This window comes from Schistocerca cancellata, chromosome 8, assembly GCF_023864275.1.
Source record: "Schistocerca cancellata isolate TAMUIC-IGC-003103 chromosome 8, iqSchCanc2.1, whole genome shotgun sequence".
NCBI classification, from domain to species: Eukaryota; Metazoa; Arthropoda; class Insecta; order Orthoptera; family Acrididae; genus Schistocerca; species Schistocerca cancellata.
The window spans coordinates 578,007,310-578,032,155 of record NC_064633.1 but is presented as its reverse complement, the minus strand read 5'-3'; the positions used below and the strand labels follow the sequence as shown (position 1 = coordinate 578,032,155).

The following is a 24,846-nucleotide window of genomic DNA, read 5'->3' as shown; positions in this document are numbered from 1 at the left end:
CGAAACCACTGAAGCACGACTCTGGCTTTGTGACACGGATAATTATCCTGGTGGAAGATGCCATCGCAGTCGGAGAAACCATAAAGTATGAAGGGATGCTTGTGAGTTGGGGGGATTGTTTGGGGAAATAGACCAACCATCCAGGTCATCCGTCTCATCGGATTAGGGAAGGATGGGGAAGGAAGTCGGACGTGCCCTTTCAAAGGAACCATCCCAGCATTTGCCTTGAGCGATTTACGGAAATCACGGAAAACCTAAATCAGGATGGCCTGGGATGCTTGTGACTTTCAATAATGTTCACGTAGTCCCAAGTCGTTATGATACCTCCCTTTTCTACAACAGGCTCCATGGAATCCCTGGTTAATGTCTCCCGTAGCACAGTACCACCCCTACAGGCATTCGTCTGCGAGGCGACATCTGATTCGACCAGGCCATCGACCTGGCGTACCAAGAAACGTTATTCATCGGGACACGTGACAAGTCTCGACTGATTGAAGGTCCACTCTCTATGACCCAAACCCCACTGCGATCGTAATTGACCATGTCGTTGGGCCAACATACGAACACGTAGGGATCGTCGTCTGCTGCGAAGCGCCATGATCAACAATATGCACTGAACAATATGTACCAAAACACTTGTCCGTGCTCCTGAATTGTACTTTGCCTTACATAGGCAACAGACTGTCGCCTTCCCTGCTGTACAGAGCTCTACCTTAACGTTCTGTAGCCGGCCGAAGTGTCCGTGCGGTTAAAGGCGCTGCAGTCTGGAACCGCAAGAGCGCTACGGTCGCAGGTTCGAATCTTGCCTCGGGCATGGATGTTTGTGATGTCCTTAGGTTAGTTAGGTTTAACTAGTTCTAAGTTCTAGGGGACTAATGACCTCAGAAGTTGAGTCCCATAGTGCTCAGAGCCATTTGAACCATTTTTTTGACGTTCTGTGATTAGGCGTGGACGTCAATTCCCCTGTAACTTTGTAGGCTTTCCCGGCGTGATATGTATTCGAAGTCTCGTAGAGTTTGCTGCCGGATCCCAAAATCAACGTGATTCAGTATTTCGGCGATCCATCTGTCCACCATCTTCAGGAGAACGCTGCTTCTGCTGAGTCCCACTAAAAACTGTTGCTAAGGATGAAAATTGTTGTCCCCTATAGGCCTACATACCGTACACATCCATCACAGTTGCTGCCCTCCAAGACTGGGCTGATGGTGCTGGATTATATCGTTTAAGATTGGAAGAGTGTGTTCCGTTCACCTTCCAAGATTTGGGTACTATTCGGTTCTGTGAAAAATGATGTAGAACCTAGGAAGTCAGACATGTTATTCCGTGTCATTGTGGGAAGGCTTACATCGGCCGTTCAATTCGCACAGATCAGGGTAGGTGCGTGGAACTCCGCTGTCATACGAGGCTACAACAGCCGGAGAAATCAGCGGTAGCGGACGATGTTATACAGGCTTTACATCAATTTTCAAGGGTACTCAGCAGCAGCAGCTGCAGCATCGTTCTCTTGAAGATGGCATACAGCTGGATCGCCGAAGTATTGAATCATGTTGATTTTAGGATCGAGCAGCAAACCCGAACAGATTTTCAAGGCTTTATCGTCTACTCGTGTCTTCACCATCGGTCATCACTTTCCGTAAGTAATCATAACAGTACCACGCCAGCGACCGACCAGCTCCGTCATTTCCGAGAGGCATGTTCCCAGGCGCTGGGCCGTAACACCTTACCGTGTTTGAAAGTCGCTTTACCAGTTACGGTCAGTATTGTAGCAGTAAGGTTTCCCTTATTCACATCTGTTCCGCTTGTATACTTTCCTTACCACCTCACGTGACCGCCATGTCACCAGGCGGCATTTAATCTCCCGGTGAGCGCTAGATATGCCTAGGCTCAGAAATGTATATTAATAACAATCAAAAGCTAATCAATAGTGACAACTTAATTCTGTAAATAAGAAGGATGGTCGTAAAATATTAATTATCACCTCGAAAAACAAATTTACTTAACTTTTTGTTTGTTTTTGGGTAGATGACTGTAATCTTGGGACACATGGGAATCACCGCACCATAGTACCGTAACAAGGCACTAGAGGAAGAACCACAACAAAGTGGCACACCCTATTCAGTTGGAAATTTGAAGGGAAACATTTCTGCAATAATCCATCCGAGAAGGTGGAAGTGTACAGCAAGAATGCAACATAGTATAATCCATATGTTAAGTACGAAGACACTTTCAGTGTGGTCCAATAGCCCAAATGACGAATAATGAAATGGCAGAGTATCTCTGTGAAGACTTGGTAATCACGAAGGAAGTGAAGACTCTGATGGTTGAAGACAAAAGGAGTGATGGTAAATAAACTGAAAATCAGTGATGGATAAGTTTTCAACATCTTGCACGACATTAAAAACTTGACAAAGGTCGCCGCCTGCTCTCTCCCACGTCTACTCAGCCCACCGAGTGGAGTCAAGCCAATCCGAACAATTTCTTTACTCGAGTGATAGGTGCATCACTATGGCCCTAATACAAAGGACCCAAGCAAGCGATGGAAACATGTGGATTCACAACCGTCGAAAAGGTGAAGATTCAGCCATCATTGGGCGATGTGATGCTGAGTGTTTTTCGGGACTACCATGGTCTATTACTAACAGATTATGCTCGTAAGGGGGCAAACTATCGCAGAAGGAGATTATCGAAATCTCCTGAAGAGGTTACGGGGCGATGCCAAGACGAAGCGCGGGGAAGCTGTGTTTTCGCTTATTCTGCACAGAACATAGCCACACGTGCCACTTCTTTGGGGGCGTAACTGTTGCATTCCACCCCCCTCCCTTCCCCAGTCCCCTCTGACCCCAAACCCCTGCTCCCACGCCCCAGTACCCCGTATTCTCAAGATATGGCACCAGTTGACTTCTTTACCATTTCTTGCATGAAAAAACCAGTTCGTGGCATGCGTTTCCAGGACGCCGACGAGGTGCTCTTCGTCGTGAAAATTTTCCTGAATAGCCAATACAATGAGCTGAAAAGTGTCATGGGATAGTGATACGCACATATACAGATGGCGGTAGTATCGCGAACACGAGGTACAAAAGGGCACAGCATTAGCGAAGCTGTCATTTGTACGCAGGTGATTCATATCAAAAAGGTTTCCGACGTAATTACGGCCGCACGACGCGAATTAACAGACTTTGAGCGCGGAATGGTAGTTGGAGCTAGACGCTTGGGACATTCCATTTCGTAAATTGTTAGAGAATTTAATATTCCGAGATCCACAGTGTCAAGAGTGTGACGAGAATACCACATTTCAGGCATTACCTTTACGGCCTTCACTTAACGACCGAGAGCAGCGACGGTTGCGTAGAGTTGTCAGTGTTAGCAGACGAGAAACATCGCGTGAAACAACCGCAGAAATCAATGTGGAACGTACGACGAACGCATTGTTAGAACAGAGTGGCGGAATGGGACGTTAATTGGTTATGGCGGCACACGACCGACGCAAGTGCCTTTGCTAACAGTACGACATCGCCTGCAACGCCTCTCTTGGGCTCGTGACCATATCGGTTCGATCCTAGGTGAATGGAAGACCGTGGTCTGGTCGGATTAGTCCCGGTTTCAGTTAGTAAGAATGTGGTGCAGACCCAGCGAAGCCATGGACCCTAGTTGTCAATAATGCCAGTGCAAGCAGTTGGTCAAATGGTTCAAATGGCTCTGAGCACTATGGGACTTAACATCCGTGGTCATCAGTCCCCTAGAACTTAGAACTACTTAAACCTAACTAACCTAAGGACATCACACACATCCATGGCCGAGGCAGGATTCGAACCTGCGACCGTAGCAGCCGCGCGGTTCCAGACTGCGCGCCTAGAACCGCTAGACCACCGCGGCCGGCAGCAGTTGGTCGCTCCACGGAATAAACTGGGTCCTTTGGTCCAACTGAGCCGATCACTGACTGGAAATTGTTATGTTTGGCTACTCTGAGACCATTTTGAGCCACTCATAGACTTAATGTTCCATAACGAAGATGGAATTTGTACGGATTTGGTTGGGTTGTTTGGGGGAAGAGACCAAACAGCGAGGTCATCGGTCACATCGGATTAGGGAAGGACGAGGAAGGAAGTCGGCCGTGCCCTTTCAAACGAACCATCCCGGCATTTGCTTGGAGAGATTTAGGGAAATCACGGAAAACCTAAATCAGGAAGGCCGGACGCGGGATTGAACCGTCGTCCTCCCGAATGCGAGTCCAGTGTGCTAACCACTGCACCACCTCGGTCGGTTTTACGGATGACAATGCGCCATGTCCCAGGGCCACAAATGTTAGCAACTGAATTTGAGCGAATGATCTGGTCACCATGGATGTGTGTGATGTCCTTAGGTTAGTTAGGTTTAAGTAGTTCTAAGTTCCTTGGGACTGATGACCTCACAAATTAAGTCCCATAGTGCTCAGAGGCATTTAACCCATTTATTTGATCTGGTCACCCAGTTCGCTTGACATGATTCCCATTGAACATCTATGGGATTAATCGACAGGTGAGTTCGGGTACAAAATACTGCACTAGCAACACTTTCGCAATTATTGACGGCTGTAGAGGCAACATTGCTCATTATCGCTGCCCGCATCTCGTGGTCGTGCGGTAGCGTTCTCGCTTCCCACGCCCGGGTTCCCGGGTTCGATTCCCGGCGGGGTCAGGGATTTTCTCTGCCTCGTGATGGCTGGGTGTTGTGTGCTGTCCTTAGGTTAGTTCGGTTTAAGTAGTTCTAAGTTCTAGGGGACTTATGACCACAGCAGTTGAGTCCCATAGTGCTCAGAGCCGTTTTCATTATCGCTGCAGGGGACGTCCAACGACTTTCTGAGTCCACACCACATTGAGTTGCTACACGCCAAAAAGAGGACTGACATTATGTTAGGATGTATCCTATGGCTTTTGCCACCTCAGTTTAAGCAGACTTCTACAGTCAAGGTCTCCGCCAATTGATCTGTCACTGGGAAAATGTGTTCGCATTGAAGGGTGAATATGTAGTGGTTGATTCTCATCGCCACCAAACTTGAAGGTCGCAGCTCGATTTTTTCGAAGTTATAGTTAAATCCTTATGAATGAAATGAGTGGTTTTATTTTGATATAAATGTTGACCAGAGCTTCGTTACACCAGTAGCAGATGGTTTTTTTTGGTGCTAGACGCTGGACACAGTCTGCAGTGCATTATGAGCGGCACAACCTTTGCTTCACCACGGAATGTATTTATCCTGCCTTAAAAATAATCAAAATATAAAAACCTACACGAAATCATTAATCCATTGCCTTGTAAACAGTCTTCCGTTCCATCATTGTAGCAGGTGGCTAATTAGTAGTATTTTAGATTTTTTACTTTGAGTCACTAGTCTTCTCAGTGGTTTGATACAGCCCTCTACCAATTCCTCTCCTGTTCCAATCTCTTAATCTCAGAGTAGCATTTCACAACCTAAGTCTTCAATTATTTGCCGAATTAATTACAATCTCCGTCATCCGCTACGGTATTTACCTTCTACAGCTCCGTCTAGTGCCATGGAAGTTATTCTGTGATGTCTTAAGAGATGTACTGCCAACTTGTTCCTTCTTCTTGTCAACGTTTTCCATATATTCCTTAGCTCGCCGATTCTCCAGAGAATCACCTCATTCCTTACCTGATCAGTCACCTAATTTTCAACATTCTTCTGTAGCACCACATGTCAGATGCTTTGATTCTCTTCTTTTCCGGTTTTTGCAGAGTCCATGTTTAACTACCATACAGTTCTGTGATTTAAACGTACATTCTCAGAGATTTCTTCCTCAAATTAAATCCTGTGTTTGGTACTAGTAGACTTATCTCGGCCAGGAATGCCCTTTTCGGCAGTGTTAGTCTGCTTTTGATATCCTGCTTGTTCCGTCCGACACTGATTATTTTGCTGCTTAGGTAAGGACTTCTTGATCAGTCATCATAATGTTAAGTTCTTCGCTGTTATCACTTCTGCTACTTCTCATTACTTTCGTCTTTCTTCGAATCATGGCCAGAATATCTCAGCATTAAGGAACTCTGCTCTTTAAGACGCCTCTGTTGCCGAACTGCGATAACTATATTAACAATATATACGTCTTTTCAATTAGATCTCTGAATCGCTGCCCAAGAATAGGACGATCCGCTGACAAGAGTTCTAGACGGCAGTTGTAAAGTTTGTAAGCAGTAATAAATGAAAAAATCCCCAAATATACGCAATGTGTCCGAGAGAACCCCACTTACAAGGGGACGCCGCCAATTGTGAAATTCAGATTCGATTCATACTGGGCATAATAAAAGCTCATGGCCAGAGGTGTAATGTGGCAAAGCACCAAGATGCACTTCTCAGCCGTTGTCGAGAAAATCGACAGTTAAAAGAAACCGTTGCGGTGAAATACTCTCTACGATTAATAATTTTCTACAGCGTCGTGGCGCAGCGGTAAGCGCTCGGGTTCGTAATCCTAAGGTCGCCGGATCGAATCTCGCGCCATATAACTTTTATTATTATTTGTTTTTTGTAATTCAAATGTACACACACACACACACACACACACACACACACACACAAATATATATATATATATATATATATATATATATATATATATATATATATATATAAATAAAATAGTTAGTTATCAACTATATATATATATATATATATATATATATATATATATATATATATATATAAATAAAATAGTTAGTTATCAACTATATATATATATATATATATATATATATATATATATATATATGTATGTATAAAATTCCCGGCAATCAGTTGCAACAATTATGCATATAATAAGTTGTTGAAAGTCGTTTGTCGTGGAAAAACTGGCGACTTCGAACATCATTATGTTTTCCACAAACAAAGTTGTATTTCACTAATGTTATTAATTGTTTTCATAATGTTTACCACGTATAGTTAACGGAAGACGTAGAAACGATATTCCGAAACGAATACGTATAGTGTAAGTCAAACGTTCGAATTAGAATAGAGACCCCACGAACACAAATTTGCTGTGGCAGGTATGAAATATAAATTCCGTTACTCGCTCGTTACACTTGAAGGACCAGATGTTGAATGGGCCGAAACGAGCCGCCGCATAAGAGCGTAGTTGCCTGCTAACTTCGAAAGAAGGTAGATGCGGTCTCTAGCGTAACTTATAACATCATCGAAAATCAGTGCGTACGTGAGAGATTTGGTACACCCTGTTTAACAAACGGAACAATGGAGCCGGTACAATTCGAGAGCTATCCGGGCCCTTCGCATGAAAGTGATGTGATCGAAGAAGATTCTATACACAGTGAAGTGGCGAAACAACAATTGAAAGATGCGTTGGTGTATTTTGAAAGCCTCCTTCGTAACAGTAATCGCATCGCAGCAGAACCGTCATCATCAATCAACGAAGAAGCCATGGTAATTTGGGAAGAAATGTTCCAAAATAAGCTGCAAATGCTCGCCGAAAAAACCCTCGTTCATGATGATAACTGATAACATTAATGAAATCGACGATAATAATGCCTACGAAGACGTTGAAACGAGTCCCATTGCCAAAGAATCATCAGACTAATACGAGCCGGACGAAAAGAAAAAAAAAGGGTACGACTATATTTCTCTGGATTACAAAATTAGAGCTGTCAATCTAGCCAAAGAACATCCAGGCTGGAGTCTCAAAACTCTACAAAAAAAGGGGTGCTCTCGTTTGACAAATATGGGCTATTTATCCAGGTGGGAAGAGCAAATCAAACGTGGCGGTAGCAAATTTGATAAATATTTTACCATCGAGTCATGGGTGCATGATCGCTTCGTAGAAGCTCGACAAAACTTCCAGCAAGTTACTACCAGAAACCTGCAGCAGTGGGCCTTGGGCGCTGCAAGTCAGTTCCCAGATTTCAACTTCAAAGCTTCAAAAACATGGGTCACCGAATTTAAAAAGAAGCATGGGACTCGGCAACGGAAAATCACAAAATTTGTTTCCCGGGAAGAGACGGCAACCCAAGACGAAATTTCGGCCGCTGCGGACACATTTCGGATCCAGACGCGAACGTTGATAACTAACTTCGACAAAGATTTCATAATTAATACTGATCAAACAGGTACGTAAGGAGCTGTTCACAAATGTCATATAACATGATGATAGAATATGATAATCTGATATATGATAGACAACACAGATTGCGTATATTTCTTATATAAACGATATTTTTATATTTTGTTTGTCAGGGTGCCAGTACCAGTCCACGTTCAACAGAACTCTCGCCGAAAAAGGTCAAAGGCTGTCCTGGTAACCCGACACGACATGAACAAGGTGACGCATTCGTATATGGCACAATATTCAATCACGATGTCTGGACGAGTCTTGCCTCTTGTTCTCGTATGCCTCCCTCCAAGAGTCCACAGGTACGTTTGGACCCAGAGTACAGATGACAGTCGACGAGTACGCCAAGAAGTATACCAACGTTGTTATTACATCCTCCAAATCCGGTAAACTAACAACGGGTTTGTTCATGGACTTCTTGCGTAATGCTTTGCAACCATACGCACACAAGCAAGAATTTCTCCTTGTGATCGACTCTTGGGGTGGGCAAACGAACCCGGCGTTATACGATGAGATTTTCCAGGACGATAAGAAGTTACCAAAGTGCACTATAAAAGTCATTCCTCTCGTGCACTCCTCTCGTCCAACCGTGTGACGTGTATTTTTACCGCAGGTAAAAAATTTGATCAAGCGCCTTCAAAATTTTGCTTTTTTAATCGAGCGAAACCGTGACATCAACTCCAGAGACGATTGTATAAAAATCCAATCCATCGTCCACCACCAGTTGTCTTCTCCGATTTTTGCCGATATAATACGATACGCGTGGTATGCATCAAACCTGACGAACGATAGAACAATTTTTCAGAATGTCAATCAGGTGTGTTTCCCAACAGATAATTTAAAAACAATTGTTCTTGTAAAACGCATCGTTTATCAGATGTGCTCGATGTCGTGCTGTTTTCTGCTTTCCATGTTTCTATGATTACTATCACTCTGGTTCGTGCGATACACCAGCTACTTCTGGTCACTAATTGTCAATTATGTGCGAGTGTATACCGAACTTTTCAATAAATTGTATCCACTTGAATAATATTTGTGATATTGTGTTTTATTTCAAGTATTATTTTTCCACGACAAACGACTTTCAACAACTTATTATATGCATAATTGTTGCAACCGATTGCCGGAAATTATATATATATATATATATATATATATATATATATATATATATATATATTTCTTGAAGGAAGAGACACTAACCAGAGGTACTCCAAGGTTTTTAAACGTGTAGCAATGCTTCAGTGCAGTTTCATTCGGGATGATATTCACTTTCAATCTAGGTCTTCTATTTAGAAGATGGAAACAACCCACTGCGTTTTTGGATGAGATCGGTTTCGGCCTAAATTCCTGATTGCGATCAGTGAACACCTCTAGTGGAACTGTTGTGATCTTGAGAAGGTGTGAAGTAAGGAAAAAAACTCGTAAATTTCTATAAAAGGTGTCGTAGGCTCGAGTATCTAGCATAATGTGGAGCTAGTTAGTACCCGAGATAACTGAAGTCGTTTGCTGATTCCCTACAACGTTCGCGTGGTTTGTCCCTCACGTGTCGGAAGGTGTGCATCCCACTGTGTTGGGTCGAGCTTCACTGGCAGGAACACTGCCAAAAAAGACGTTTCCGCGTATCGTGAAGTACTGCGGCAGTCTGTGTTAGGAATACCTCTCTTCACCGTCACTTGGTGTGTGTGTATGTTCTTCGAGTTTGGATGCCATTCTGCTTGTCGAAATACTATTGAGATATGTGAAGCTAATAAACTTAAAGAATCTCGGAATTCCGTCTTGAAGTAATGTAGAAATCGGTGCCAAGTTTTTAAAAAAACTAAGCTTGTGAAACGAGACCAATCGATCTAACGAAGAAAGAGGAGGAATTAGCGTTTAACGTCCCGTTGACAACGAGGTCATTAGAGACGGAGCACAAGCTCGGATTAGGGAAGGATGGAGAAGGAAATCGGCCGTGCCCTTTCAAAAGAACCATCCCGGCGTTTGCCTGAAGCGATTAAGGGAAATCACGGAAGGCCGGAGCGGGTTTGAACCGTCGTCCTCCCGAATGCGAGGAGGTGCTAACCACTGCGCCACCTCGCTCGGTTACGAAGAAGTTCTATACGTCCTATCAACGTATAGGTAAGGAATATAGGAATGTCGATGGTGGCAAATTATCGATGCTGATTTAGATTTCACACCTGTCCGATAATAATGCATTATAGAATAGCGAAAAAAGCAGTATGCTAATACCTCTAATGTCATAAATATTAATCAATAAATACAGTAATAATTAACATTACATATCTCAAAAATTTGTTACAGACATGAAAAATAACATTTTGAGAGATGTTTCCCTTTCAGTCTATTGAATTGCTGACAGAGAGCGTATCCTGCTTTTGTGAACCTTCTTTCAGAAGCTGACGATGTGGCTACACAGCTCAAATACTTCAGCGCAATTTTTGTAGCTTTAGATAGGTAATACCGAAGATGTGTATTCCATATTTCCTTCGGATTTTGTTTACAATCCGGAAGGGTCTTTCGGATAATAAATGAACTGTGATGACGGACCCGTTTGTGCTCTTGTCTGACTATTATTCTTTCCTTGTGCTACTTTTTAATGTTCTCTCCATAAATCAAATTGGTTTCTCTGTTTTTCTGTAATGTATCAGCGTTTTGCCCCATCCTCACTGACAATCATTTCAACTGCTGCAAGCAAATCCTTTATGGTTTTGATTGACTTCGAACATGCTAAAGAGTCTTTAAAGTATGTGCTTTTGAAACTAGACTAGAGCAACGTTTATATGGCTAATATGTTCAATTGACAGTGCTTGTTTGATCTATGTTACAATATTTCTCATCAGTTTCTCTCCAATAGTCTGTACTGATTGATTGACAGATATTTTGATATATATCATTCTTGTTATTGCGCATTATTTTACTGTTTTCATCACATTTTCCCACGCAAATTTCACAAGTAACCACTTACACAGTATAAGACACAGAATGTCACAAACACGCGTTGTTAACACCGGTGGTGCACTAGTATGACGTTTAATAATAGAACCACAGCGATGTCTTCTGAGTGATTTCTTGATCACTGTGAATACTTGCAAGCAGGAGAAGATATTGGTAACCTGGGATTTGTCACAATCACCGGAAATTTTAACCAGCATGGCGAACTTACTTTCTGTCCTGTCCCCCCCCCCCCCCTTTTCATCCCCCGGTAATGATGTTGCTTATTGGAATGCGAAACTTGTGTAATTTTCCCCTATAGTATCTTGTTAGCCATTGTAAAATTTTAGATTTCACTAATGTTAGAGCTTATTATATTCCAAACTGCATCCAGAAATCATCCCATTTGGGTAACGATCCTTTGTTGCTGATGATTTTTTATTGGATAAAAACCGCCCCACATTGAGGAAACATATCAACAAGTTGTTTCTGTTTTTGGTACATGATGGACAAGTTAAAAAAGGAAAACCTAGAAGCTAATAAATGTTTATTTCACGGACCATAATTCGATTTCAGTTTTCTCCAAAAGTCAGTGGCGATAGCACTGCCTACTTGAGAAACGATTATTGTAAATTTGATAGGATCCGTTGCTTGGATTGTATTGTTGAAATCACGATACCAATTTCCGTTGCGCACTTGGTATAATTTAATGTGCCACATTCTTGTAATGACTTCACACGACATTGTATTCAATGGAATCAGGATAAAGCGAGGAATTTCTGTTCCTATCACTTCAGAAAAAAATAATAAAGAGACCTTTTAACATATTCCAGTCCAGGGGTCGAATCTCGGAATCTTTCTGAAAGCGGATTGATTGCGACTCGGCTTTCATTATTGCAACTGGAGTAGTCAGAAGTTTAATCTTGTCTCTGGGACAAAGCGAGGCTGGTGGCCTTCAGTTATGCTGGTTTTACATGTATAGCAGTGCAGAGAATTAATCCGGGTAAGGTAATAAATGTTTCCGATTGAATCCTGTGAAGCACCGAAAGATATACAGGCTTTGTGGTGCGCGTCACAACACGTGACACTACAGATCTTACGACTCTCAGCGATCGTCTCCGGCGGGGAGTAAGTTACTATTTCAGATGAATGATCCATTAAATTTCGGGCATGCAGCCGCGCAAATACTATTGCTTCAACTGACATTTCAGCCGCGTATCGTCCGGCCATCGTCAGAGTGAGTCCAAAGGCGGCCAGACGATAGGCAGCCGAAAACCCACGGAAGAAATAACATTATCGCAGTTGTTTTCCAGAAATTTAATGGATTATTCATTATGCTGCGAGAAGTGAAAAATATTTCGGATGAATTTAATAATTCGTAGCTGCTCGCTTAAATACACTCCTGGAAATTGAAATAAGAACACCGTGAATTCATTGTCCCAGGAAGGGGAAACTTTACTGACACATTCCTGGGGTCAGATACATCACATGATCACACTGACAGAACCACAGGCACATAGACACAGGCAACAGAGCATGCACCATGTCGGCACTAGTACGGTGTATATCCACCTTTCGCAGCAATGCAGGCTGCTGTTCTCCCATGGAGACGATCGTAGAGATGCTGGATGTAGTCCTGTGGAACGGCTTGCCATGCCATTTCCACCTGGCGCCTCAGTTGGACCAGCGTTCGTGCTGGACGTGCAGACCGCGTGAGACGACGCTTCATCCAGTCCCAAACATGCTCAATGGGGGACAGATCCGGAGATCTTGCTGGCCAGGGTAGTTGACTTACACCTTCTAGAGCACGTTGGGTGGCACGGGATACATGCGGACGTGCATTGTCCTGTTGGAACAGCAAGTTCCCTTGCCGGTCTAGGAATGGTAGAACGATGGGTTCGATGACGGTTTGGATGTACCGTGCACTATTCAGTGTCCCCTCGACGATCACCAGTGGTGTACGGCCAGTGTAGGAGATCGCTCCCCACACCATGATGCCGGGTGTTGGCCCTGTGTGCCTCGGTCGTATGCAGTCCTGATTGTGGCGCTCACCTGCACGGCGCCAAACACGCATACGACCATCATTGGCACCAAGGCAGAAGCGACTCTCATCGCTGAAGACGACACGTCTCCATTCGTCCCTCCATTCACGCCAGTCGCGACACCACTGGAGGCGGGCTGCACGATGTTGGGGCGTGAGCGGAAGACGGCCTAACGGTGTGCGGGACCGTAGCCCAGCTTCATGGAGACGGTTGCGAATGGTCCTCGCCGATACCCCAGGAGCAACAGTGTCCCTAATTTGCTGGGAAGTGGCGGTGCGGTCCCCTACGGCACTGCGTAGGATCCTACGGTCTTGGCGTGCATCCGTGCGTCGCTGCGGTCCGGTCCCAGGTCGACGGGCACGTGCACCTTCCGCCGACCACTGGCGACAACATCGATGTACTGTGGAGACCTCACGCCCCACGTGTTGAGCAATTCGGCGGTACGTCCACCCGGCCTCCCGCATGCCCACTATACGCCCTCGCTCAAAGTCCTTCAACTGCACATACGGTTCACGTCCACGCTGTCGCGGCATGCTACCAGTGTCAAAAAGACTGCGATGGAGCTCCGTATGCCACGGCAAACTGGCTGACACTGACGGCGGCGGTGCACAAATGCTGCGCAGCTAGCGCCATTCGACGGCCAACACCGCGGTTCCTGGTGTGTCCGCTGTGCCGTGCGTGTGATCATTGCTTGTACAGCCCTCTCGCAGTGTCCGGAGCAAGTATGGTGGGTCTGACACACCGGTGTCAATGTGTTCTTTTTTCCATTTCCAGGAGTGTATATGCAAGCTGTCGATAACACGTGACGAAGTTAAGACCCTTAGTGAGTACCTTTTCATCGGCAACCCGTGGGCCCCGAACGGAGCCGAGTGTTCGCGAGGTATATCGGGCAAGGCAACTAGTGTGACGTCACAAGTTCGTTGCGAGCCCGTATTTCTCTTGGGCCCCGGTTGCGGAGTTAGCGCAAGACAACGGAGGCTTCGGCGGTATCCAGCTCCCCCGCCCCATCACCACTGGCAGGTAAGCAGTGCACGGAGACGTAGAGCTGCATGCGGTGGAGGGGGGGGGGGGGGGTGCGTACCTTTCTCGAGTGAGTCGATCTGCTCGTTGGTGAAGGACGTCCTGTTGCGCTGCAGCTTGCGCTTGAGCCGCAGGCGCGCCTGGTCCTCGTCGGCGCCGCCGGCGCTCGAGCCCGCGTTGCTGTTGTCCCCGGAGGCCGTCTCGTCGCCCGTGCCGTCCAGCTCCGACCCTGCAACCGCCGCAAGTCCGCTTCTGTACGTCCTCGCCCACATCGACAAAACACACTCGTGCTCACAAAAAAACAACATCTTGAACGACTAGAGGTAGGACATTCGTATTCACAGGATATGTAAATTAGTATGCTCTGCAGAAATGATAAACATTTGGACCACGCTGGGCCACGGGTTCCAGGTCAACATCGATATCGCGACGCAACACCACCTACCGGAAAAATGTGCCCCCGGCCGTCGTCACTATAAACTGAAGGTAATGGATCAGTGTGACTTGACCAGACATGCAGGATGCTTCGCAGACATATGCGCGAACCGTAACGTCAAATCAGAGAGTTTGAAAGAGGGCGCATTATTGGCATGGGAGAATGTGATGTATCCATGCGGGAAATTGCTAATCATATGGGACGAAGTGTTTCGACAGTGCGTGCGAATGATTGACAGAAGGCCGTAGGATACGACGAGATAAGTCATTTCGCACCATCCAGACCACTTCCCGGGAAGATCGACACCTCATCCGAATGGCATTGCAGGACATATCTGTGTCCTCTGTTCTAGTGGAACAGTGTAACACATCGTACATCATCAGGGGTGACAGTCCGACGCATGGGTTACGTGCGCGTCGTCCACGTTTTCCCCTACCTTTGACGAATGTGCAGAAACATGCTAGACAGCAATGGTGCATGGAATAATCGTCACTCTGGACAGGAATGGCATCAATAGAGTTTTAGGACGAATTCAGGTTATAATGTTACTTAAAATCCGTCTTGATTGCAAATTTTTTTTTATTAGTCATATGACCGGTTTCGGTTCATTCAGAACCATCTTCAGATCTGATATTTCAGTTACAGGAGGCGCAGCATGTGAAAGTTGCTGGATTTGGACGGGTTACTCCTGTAACTGAAATATCAGATCTGAAGATGGTTCTGAATGAACCGAAACCGGTCATATGACTAATAAAAAAAAATTTGCAATCAAGACGGATTTTAAGTAACATTATAAAATCACTGATTGCTGTTATCCCATAAGACATTATGTCTGTTTTTGCAAAATTCAGGTTATGTTTGTTTGAAAATGATGGCCGCATTTAGGTTCGCCGCAGACAGGTTAAACGGCATCACAATGACTGTATTCGCACGAGACATGCAGCGCCAACTCGATGGCTTATGGTGTGGGGTGCTATTGGCTACAACCACAAATCACAGCTGGTGCACGTGCAGGGCACTGTGACGTGTGTGGCCTACGTGAATGACATCCTGCGACCCATAGCCATACCCTGTCTGCGCGACCTCACAGACGCCATTTTTCAGCAAGACACTGCACGACCTTAAATTGCTGCACGAACACGTGCCTTCTTGGTGTCATATTACGTCAGTCTTTTGCCCTGGCCCGCCAGATTACCAGACTTCTCGTCAATCGAAAATGTGTTGGATATGGCGAAACGATGGGTGCAGCACTGTGACCCACAGATGAACTTTGGAACCAGGTAGGTGCAGCATGGATGGCTACTGTCACAGGACCCCATTCGCGCCTTCTACGCGTCGATGCCATCACGCAAAGGACAAGTTATCAGGGCCCATGACGAACCCCATGCCTACTAGGCAACAAGACACATGCTGAACAGAGATGACTGAAATGGTAATCATTTCTGCTTAACATACTGACGTACATGTTCTAAGAATTCGAACGTCTTATTTCTAGTCGCTCAAAGTGTTTTTTTTTTTTTTTCTGAACACGAGCGTGCGTGCATGAATACCAGACCAGCTCTGTGATTGGTCTGATGAGTTCGTAGCGAGTAGAACACGACATGTTATTGAGAGAAAACTTCATATGTAAATGTAGTTTCTCAGGTACTACAAGGAAATATCGTTTTTGCTTACCAGCATTTATCTTTGTATCTGTATTGAACTGAAATTATCCACACAACAGTCAAAATGTCGACGGCATGCGCAGTGTGTGTTATTCCCGTTCACTCACGATACTGGCTGTTCACAACAGTAATGCCCACTTCACTCAAGCACTCAAGTTAGCATTCAGTACTGCTGGGTCGTGGCTCTGTCTTTCCTTATCGGCAGTGTTAGTTGTACTTTAACAGTGATACACAGCAACATGTATAAGTTTGCCGATGAACAGCTGGCCGCTATGCACTACGTGTATGGGTTCACTGAGATGCAAAGCGACTCTACCCTGAGATACGACGCCCAGCACTGCACAGTACTGTTGCATATGTACATAGGCGTCTACGAAAAACACAAGTCTTCCGTCATAGAACTGAAGTGTCTGGCCGTTGAAGCATAGCAGCTAGGACCTTACCCCTTGTTACCAACAATTTCACACAATTTATTGAAAAGCTAATAGCGTGTCAACCAGCAATCCTAAGCATAGCAATATATGGGTAGTACTAGAAGTACTGCACTTTTTAACACCACAGGCACTATAATATCGTACTAGTACCCTGTTAAAATTTCGACTAAGTCACTATAGTCTTCCTGAGCCTGAAGATCCGTATCACGTATGATAGAAATACACAATGTTTTCCTTATTGCTAGGAAGAATTTATATGGTTCAAATGGCTCTGAGCACTATGGGACTTAACTTCTGTGGTCATCAGTCCCCTAGAACTTAGAACTACTTAAACCTAATTAACCTAAGGACGTCACACACATCCATGCCCGAGGCAGGATTCGAACCTGCGACCGTAGCTGTCGCGCGGTTCCAGACTGAAGCGCCTAGAAACGCTCGGCCACATCGGCCGGCGAAGAATTTATATTCTCTATAGTTAGAATAATCAACTAAAATGTAATACGTATTGTTATAATCACCTATCTGACTATTTTCATTTTTGTTGACTTGTTTATAATGAATTTGATATATTACGTCATTTAGTGTTACTTAATGTCCTATCATCTGCTAAAATTCATTGTAATTATTTGAATTTCTGTTGTTAACAATTACGTCATTGTAGTAAAATCTATATAAGGCCCATATGGAGCTACTGTTTTACGCTCAGTTATGCTTGAAGTATCGACGCGGCACCTGTGTTGATCAGTTAACATGTAATCGATTGTAAACGGCACACACTGTACCAGCTCGGTACAGTTGTACACGAAAATGAAGAAAACTGAAGCTCAAAACAAAGTGTGGCACGAATTAATGTGATCAGTATTTGTACCTCCAGGACGTCAATTTATTCTTGTTTTCTATAGCAACTGCAAGGAAGATCAACTCTTCGAACCTGAGAACATGAGTTACGTATTTGATCCCAATCCAAGAACAGCTCTCTTCTTATATGAAAACTTCTCACAGTGCATTTTACAGGATTTTTCATTGTCGTGAAAATACTTTCATAGACACACAGATAATTAATGTAACAAACCGAATAAATCAGAATTACGTTATTGCTCTTACACGACCCATCACAATATGCAAGAAATAGTCTTGAGCACCCTCCGACATTTTGTTGCTGGAGTTCGGGTTCGCCTTGTTATGCAGATGCACGGCGTCGTCGGAATGACAGTGTTGGAAGCAGTGGCGGAATTGTGGCGGGGCTGCTTGGTGTGGAAACTAGGAGGGTGACGTAGTGGGGGTCGGTGATAGGGTGTGATAAACAGAGGAAAGGCCTCAGCTGATGAGAGGGGTAGATTTCGGAATCGGGGGGAGGGAATACGCCTACGTTGCGTTGGGGTAGAATATGGAATGTGTGGTGGGAGTACGCAGCATTGAGTCGGAAGCGGCTCAGTTTGGTAAGGATACGTAGATGGTGGTTCGCTTGGATGTGGTTTGGCGGGATTACGGAACTTGGAGATATTCTGGGAATTTGGACAGTTGAAGGATGTACCTCTGTGACAAGGTAAGAGTTTGTGAGAGAGCACTCGGTTTGATAATTCTCACCTAATATCATAATCAAAGATTCTGTGTGGGTTGATTGTATCTTTGTTTCTAATGTTTGGATTACTACGTACTAGAATCTCCATGGGGAGTTGTCATGACGTCACAATCTTGAAGCCATTGTCCTCCATGTTAGTTGCCCCAAACATTAGCTTCTGGTGGAAATGCTTTGATAAAAAAAAATAGCAGCATGGGTTATTTAGGGGTGTACTAACCGTTCTAATTATCGTCTACGATATAAAGGATAAAGGAATCGTATTTCATTCATAAGTGGACTTTTTCAAGCGATATTTTCTTTTGTATTTGGTACATGAATTTTAGTTGCATTTTACATTTACTGTAGTGATTCTGTTTCCGTTATTTGACTTAGGATTTCCTACCTATCAAACCTGTCGGGGTGAAGGTTGTGGGGAGGAGGGATTGTAAACCGACCAAACATTGCACAATACATCTTCAGTAGACGACGTAGACCAACCACGAGTTTTCAACACCATAATGAGGAAAATGCTGGATTAGGAAAGCAGCCTTGGTTATTCGAAACTTATAACAAAAATAAAGTTACATTAATGAGGCGAAATACGTCATATTATTGGATCAAATATGCATATAAAAAAAATGGTTCACATGGCTCTGAGCACTATGGGACTCAACTGCTGTGGTCATAAGTCCCCTAGAACTTAGAACTACTTAAACCTAACTAACCTAAGGACAGCACACAACACCCAGCCATCACGAGGCAGAGAAAATCCCTGACCCCGCCGGGAATCGAACCCGGGAACCCGGGCGTGGGAAATATGCATATAAGACCAGAAAAACTACTGAAAACGCCTTCCTGGCACTCTGTTATTCAAGAAAGAGCTGTAACATTTTGCTACTAAAACAAAAGTTGCGTGCAAGACACAGGAGTTAAGAACAAGAAGGAATGGTAAGCAGTAGTCTGCTTATGTTTTGGCGCATCTAACATGGCGGCGCCGAGTTGAATTCAGCGTACAGCGTTAAGTGTGCAGCGCCGTCCCCCCTTACTATACCTCCAGGAACGTCTGTTTTGGTGCTAGCGTCTGTGGTGGTCACTCAGTTGGTTCCTGATACGGGTGTAATAAGCCGAACATCGGTTCGAAATAAAGAAATATTGGCGGAATATTAACAGTGTTTGTTTTCCAACGTTAAATACGAACCAGGCTGTTTATTTCATCAATCTCGGTAACTACCTGCTGCCCTTTCTTCTACATCATGAGTGTGTTGTGAACACTCATGCCATAAAAATTATGATAGCCATTATGCCCACAGGGCTGCGTGCATAAGTTCCTTGTTTGACAACCACTCAGGCACAATTCAATACGTCGATTGGCTTGCTTAATCAGCCGATTTTAATTCCACAGAAAACGTCTTTGTCTATGGGGAAAGCAGGTGAAGTAGCAGTCAACATCGACGCAATTTGCTAGCTCTCTAGTGCCTTCGAGGCTATTTTTTTTTTCAACCTCAGATCAGTTGAAAAATTAAAACCACAGCGAAAATCCGATGAAGGTTTGTGGAGATGTCTTGTGCAGTGACTCTAGTATGCACGTGTTTCGCGTCCAGTCACACTTTTCAGTGCTGAGCACGCAGTGAGCACGTAAAGGGGCCTAGAAAATGGCTCCCTCCAAGTGTGAGGTGCCTGCTGAGTTATTTCGCCTAATTTCACGCAGCCCATATGACGTAACTGTCTTGCGTTTCCTTTTTGATGACCACTGTCGGCCGCATACGGCAGGTGCAACGAAGCAGCTCATGCAGCGTTTCCGACGCGAAGTGTCATCACCACCACACAGTCCGGACATGGCGCTCACATGAACCGCTGACTATGAGGACAGCATCTTGGCATAAACAACGAACTGCAGACCAGCATAGGAAATTCTATGACGATGGTATTGGGAAACTGTAACCACGCTATGACATAGTACGAGGGCTATTCGGAAAGCAAGGCCCAATCGGTCGCCAAATAGAAACACCTTCCAGCTATTTCTTTACATAGTCGCCGCTACGATTTAGATATCTGTCGTAGCGTTATACCAACTTTCCAATATCCTCGTCATAGAAGACAGCCGTTTGTACCTTCCACCGCTTCTCTACACTGGTATGAAGTTCGTTGTCTGTGCCAAAAACGCATGACAGGTACATTATGTGAGGCTGTATCAAATAGGGCGTAACCTCACAATGGCGACGCACACTTTGCGGGATACACTATTGCTCTAGGCATCTTTAAGTACTCACTCACTACGTTTACATGCGGCACATCTTCCGGAAGACGAAAACGGAATTTCGGAAACCGTATTTACACGTTAAGTGCCGAAGCGGATTTGCTAGCCCAGTTAAATAAGGCGCCTCGAAAACAGCTATTGCAGTCTGTGATTTGGTTAGCATAATCGCTACTTATCTTCAATTAGACGAGGAGAAAACAGCTTCATTCTAATATTCATACTTATCCTAACAGTACAAAAAGCCACTTCGTCCATATTAGCCGAAAATTTTTAAAAACAATACAAAACCTGACAGACCAAGCACGTTTCAAAACCGGTTGCGTTTACATGAGAGTGAAAATCGATTGCAGAATTGGAAAACCGGCAACCAGAAGCGGATTTCCTGAACAGATTTTGAGGTGTTTACATGACTATCCAAAAGCATTATTGGGAAATCGGTTTACGAAATCCGGTTTCACGATCCCCGTGTAAACTGGTGACTGCGTGCTGAACTGAAAAGAGCGATCTGACGCGATCGACAGCCATGCTAGAGAGACTGCTCAACACACCTGTGCAAAGCTTCATCGGATTTTCACTGTCGTTTCCATTTCTCGACGTACTGGATCTCACCTTCCGAATAGCCCTCACATGTCTAAGTCGGAGCAGCGACTATATACAGAAGCAGTTGGAAGAGACAGCCAAATATTGCAAATAAAACATTTTTGATTTATGCTATGGTTTCCATTCCGCGACGAATCGGAGCTTGAAAACAAAATATAGCCCTCGTGATCATAAAGAAGCAGCCCGGAGCTGGATATGGAATATCTGACGAAATTCACGCGTTCTCTTCTCCGCCGAGCTCAGCACATTATCATGGGTAGATGCAGTTTTACACGGCACTAACGTGATGCCTCCTGGGAGTGCAAATACTGTAACTGTTCATCAGGCGGGTGAACACCTCCAGTGAGTCTTGAAACGTCCCCTTAAAAAAATTTATGAATTACTGTGCTGATAAACCTCTTACATTATTTGCTTTTCAAACAGCTGAGCAAAACTGAACGTACTCAAACATTCACTAAAGTGACACACAATATTTTTAGCGCGACGCAATCTGACTTTCAGTAATCGCTACAAAAGAATGGCCCTGACTAACATTAACCACTGCCTTTCACAAATCACTTACCTCACAAAAATCTTCGTTACTCGAACTACTGCAATTCATCGAGCGCCACTACTGCCAGCTAAATAAAAGATTCAAACTACTGAAGGCACTAAATGCTGATAGGCATAGTTAGCAAACGAAAGATTTTGATAGAGAACAAACAATGTATTTACCGCAATAGTGTTCAAAAGTCATAATGTATATAGCAGTTCATGACATCCAGTCTTACAAATTTCAAAACTCCGCCATCTCTCTCCCCACATCCACCACTGCTGGCGGCTCAGCTCCAACTGTGCAACGCTACGCGCTGTTCACATCCAGCTGCCCAACACTACAATGGCAGGCAACAATGCAAACTAGCCACAGACTGCACACAGCACAGCCAGTGATTTTCGTACAGAGCGCTACGTAACGTTGCCAATAACAAAACATAAACAGCCTACTTACAGTCTGTTTATTGGATTACGAGTAAAAGTAACTCCTGTGTTCAGGTTTTCGCATGCGCCACTTTGCGCACTGCCGCCGTTCTAGGAGAATTACGACACGACGGTTATTTGACATGGCAGGAAAGTGCAGTGCCGAACATGGCGGAAAAATGCGGCGCAGCGAGGGAGGGAGTGGGGCTGCCCATATTGAGGGCCCCGCACGCCACCACCTGGCGCGATGCGTATCGCCGCCCCCGCTGCCGCCGCCGCCACCCCCGCCGCCAGCGCGCGCCGTCACCTCCGGGTGCCGCCCCCGCCGCCCGCGCTATCTGCAGTTTCTGCCTGAGCGCCTCCGCCGCACGCTAATGGAAACCTGATAACAGCCGCGCCGACGCCCGCTGCGGCCGCCATTTTGAAATTACGCGGCGCCGCACAACAAAAGCGGCGCCCTCCGGCTCATTATCATGTCCGGCCTTCTTCCGCTGCCCTCGTCCTTAACATCTGTCGCCGTGTGTGTACGGGCCGATTACAAAGCGTTGCCAGCACTGAAGGCTAATACTTGGTTTTATCACCAGCGTGGAAAGGTAAACCACTTCATAAGAAAGGTGACAAGAGAGACTTAAACAACTATCGACTAATTTCTTTACTGATATCTCTTTCCAAAATATTCGAAAAAGTAATGTACTCAAGATTAGTCGCATACTTAAGTAGAAGAAATCGCTTAGCATATCACAGTCTGGATTCCAAAACGTTGCTCGTCTGAGAATGCTGTTTATACATTCACTCATCAAATAGTAAAAGCCTTAAATAATATTATATCGCCCACTGGTATTTTTTTGTGAAATCTTCAAGGCCTTCGATTGTATAGATCATGATACTTTATTAGAAAAACTCAAGTTGTATGGAACTGATGGCATTATACACAGCTGGTTTGAATCATACTTTATAAACAGAATGAAAAAAGGTTGTGCTGAGTAGGTCAGACAATGTCGAGAAGGTAGAAAATTTTAGTGACTGGGATAAAACCACAAAGAGAGCCCCACAGGGTTCTATTTTGGGTGCACTCATGATATGTGAGTGAATGACCTTTCACATAACATTCAACAAGCTAAATTCGTACTTTTTGGAGACGATACCAGTGTTATAATAAATCTCTTCAGAGAGATAGGAACAGAAGAGCTAGTAAATGATAGTTATCAAATAATTGTTAAGTGGTTCTTTGAAAATGGACTCTACCTAAATTTTGAAAAACACACTACATTTAGTTCTGTACAATAGAACCATATCAACAATTGATGTAGCACATAAGAAGCAATCAGTAAATAGGATAGAATGCTCGAAATGTTTGGGTGTATGTCCTGATAAAACCTTGAACTATAACAAGCACATTACTGAGTTTCTTAAAGGATTAAATTCAGCATAATTGCTAATTATGCAAACGAACTTATCAATCTGCTGAGACATTTTGCATTTTTTTCACTCAGTAATGCCTGACTGAATAATTTTCTGGGGTAACTCATCACTTACAAAGAAAGCAGGATTCTACACAGGCGATCAGTAAGAATAATATGTGATGTTCACCCACGGACGTCATGTAGATACCTCTTCCATACGAGAGGCATTTTAAATACGCCGTCACAAGACATATATCCGCTAATAAAATTCGTCATAAATAATCATAATTTGAGAGAATAATGATGTCCATGCGTAAAAATTACAGAAAATTAAGCTTTATTACCAATAGTTAAAGCTGTCAGTGGCTCAGAGATGAGTTAGTGAAGCAGGGTTTATAACTAACTTCAAATAATTTCTCTTGGGCAACTCCTATTTCATTGGCAAATTTCTACCTAAAAACTTGTAAAAAACCTTGTTATTTAAGTGTAGTTGCATGAGCAGCACTAAAATAATAATGCATTTATTAATGTTAACACTAATCATGTATACATATCCTGTAATCTGACTTATTACACATCAATTCGACAAAAAAATCGTTTACATGACCTATGGAAATGTTACTAACTAAATACACTGAAGCACCAAAGAAACTGGTATAGGCGTGCATATTCAAATACAGAGATATGTGAACAGGTAGAATATGGCACTGCTGTCGGCAACGCCTATATAAGACAATAAGTGATTGGCGTAGTTGTTAGATCGGTTACTGCTGCTACACTGACAGGTGATCAAGATGTAAGTGAGACTGAACGTGGTGTTATAGTCGGTACATGAGCCATGGAACACAGCATCTCGGAGGTAGAGATGATTTTCCCGTATGACCGTAACACCAGTGTACCGTGAATATCAGCAATCCAGTAAAACATCAAATCTCCGACATCACTGGTGCCAGAAAAAGATCCTGCAAGCACGAGACCGACGACGCCTGAAGATAATCGTTCATCGTGACAGAAGTGGAAGACTTTCGCATATTGCTGCAGACTTCAATGCTCGGTCATCGACAAGTGTCAGCGTGCGAACCATTAAACGAAACATAATCGATATGCTATTTCGGATCCGAAGGCAAACTCGTACAACCTTGATGACTGCACGACACATAGCTTTACGCCTCGGCTGGGCCCGTCAACACCGACATTGAAGTGTTGATGACTGGAAACATGTTGTCTGGTTTGACAAGTCTCCTTTCAAATTGTATCGAGCAGATGGACAGGTACGGGTATGGAGACAACCTCAGAATCCATGGACCCTGGATGTCAGCAGGAGAACGTTCAAGCTGTTGGAGGCTCTGTAATTGTGTGGGGCATGTGCAGTTGGAGTGATATGGGACACCTGATACGTCTAGAAACTACTCTGACAGGTGACACATATGTAAACA

The 24,846-nt window shown here is 44.3% G+C and overlaps 1 protein-coding gene across 1 annotated transcript in view; it reads right to left on the bottom strand.

Moving 5' to 3' along the window:
* LOC126095694 (paired box protein Pax-6-like) overlaps window positions 1-24,846 on the bottom strand; it is a 271,506-nt gene that overhangs the window by 28,076 nt on the left and 218,584 nt on the right. Inside the window, exon 6 of the mRNA XM_049910447.1 lies at window positions 14,160-14,327. Within this exon, the coding sequence (XP_049766404.1) occupies window positions 14,160-14,327 (168 nt within the window). The remainder of the gene's footprint in view (window positions 1-14,159; window positions 14,328-24,846) is intronic.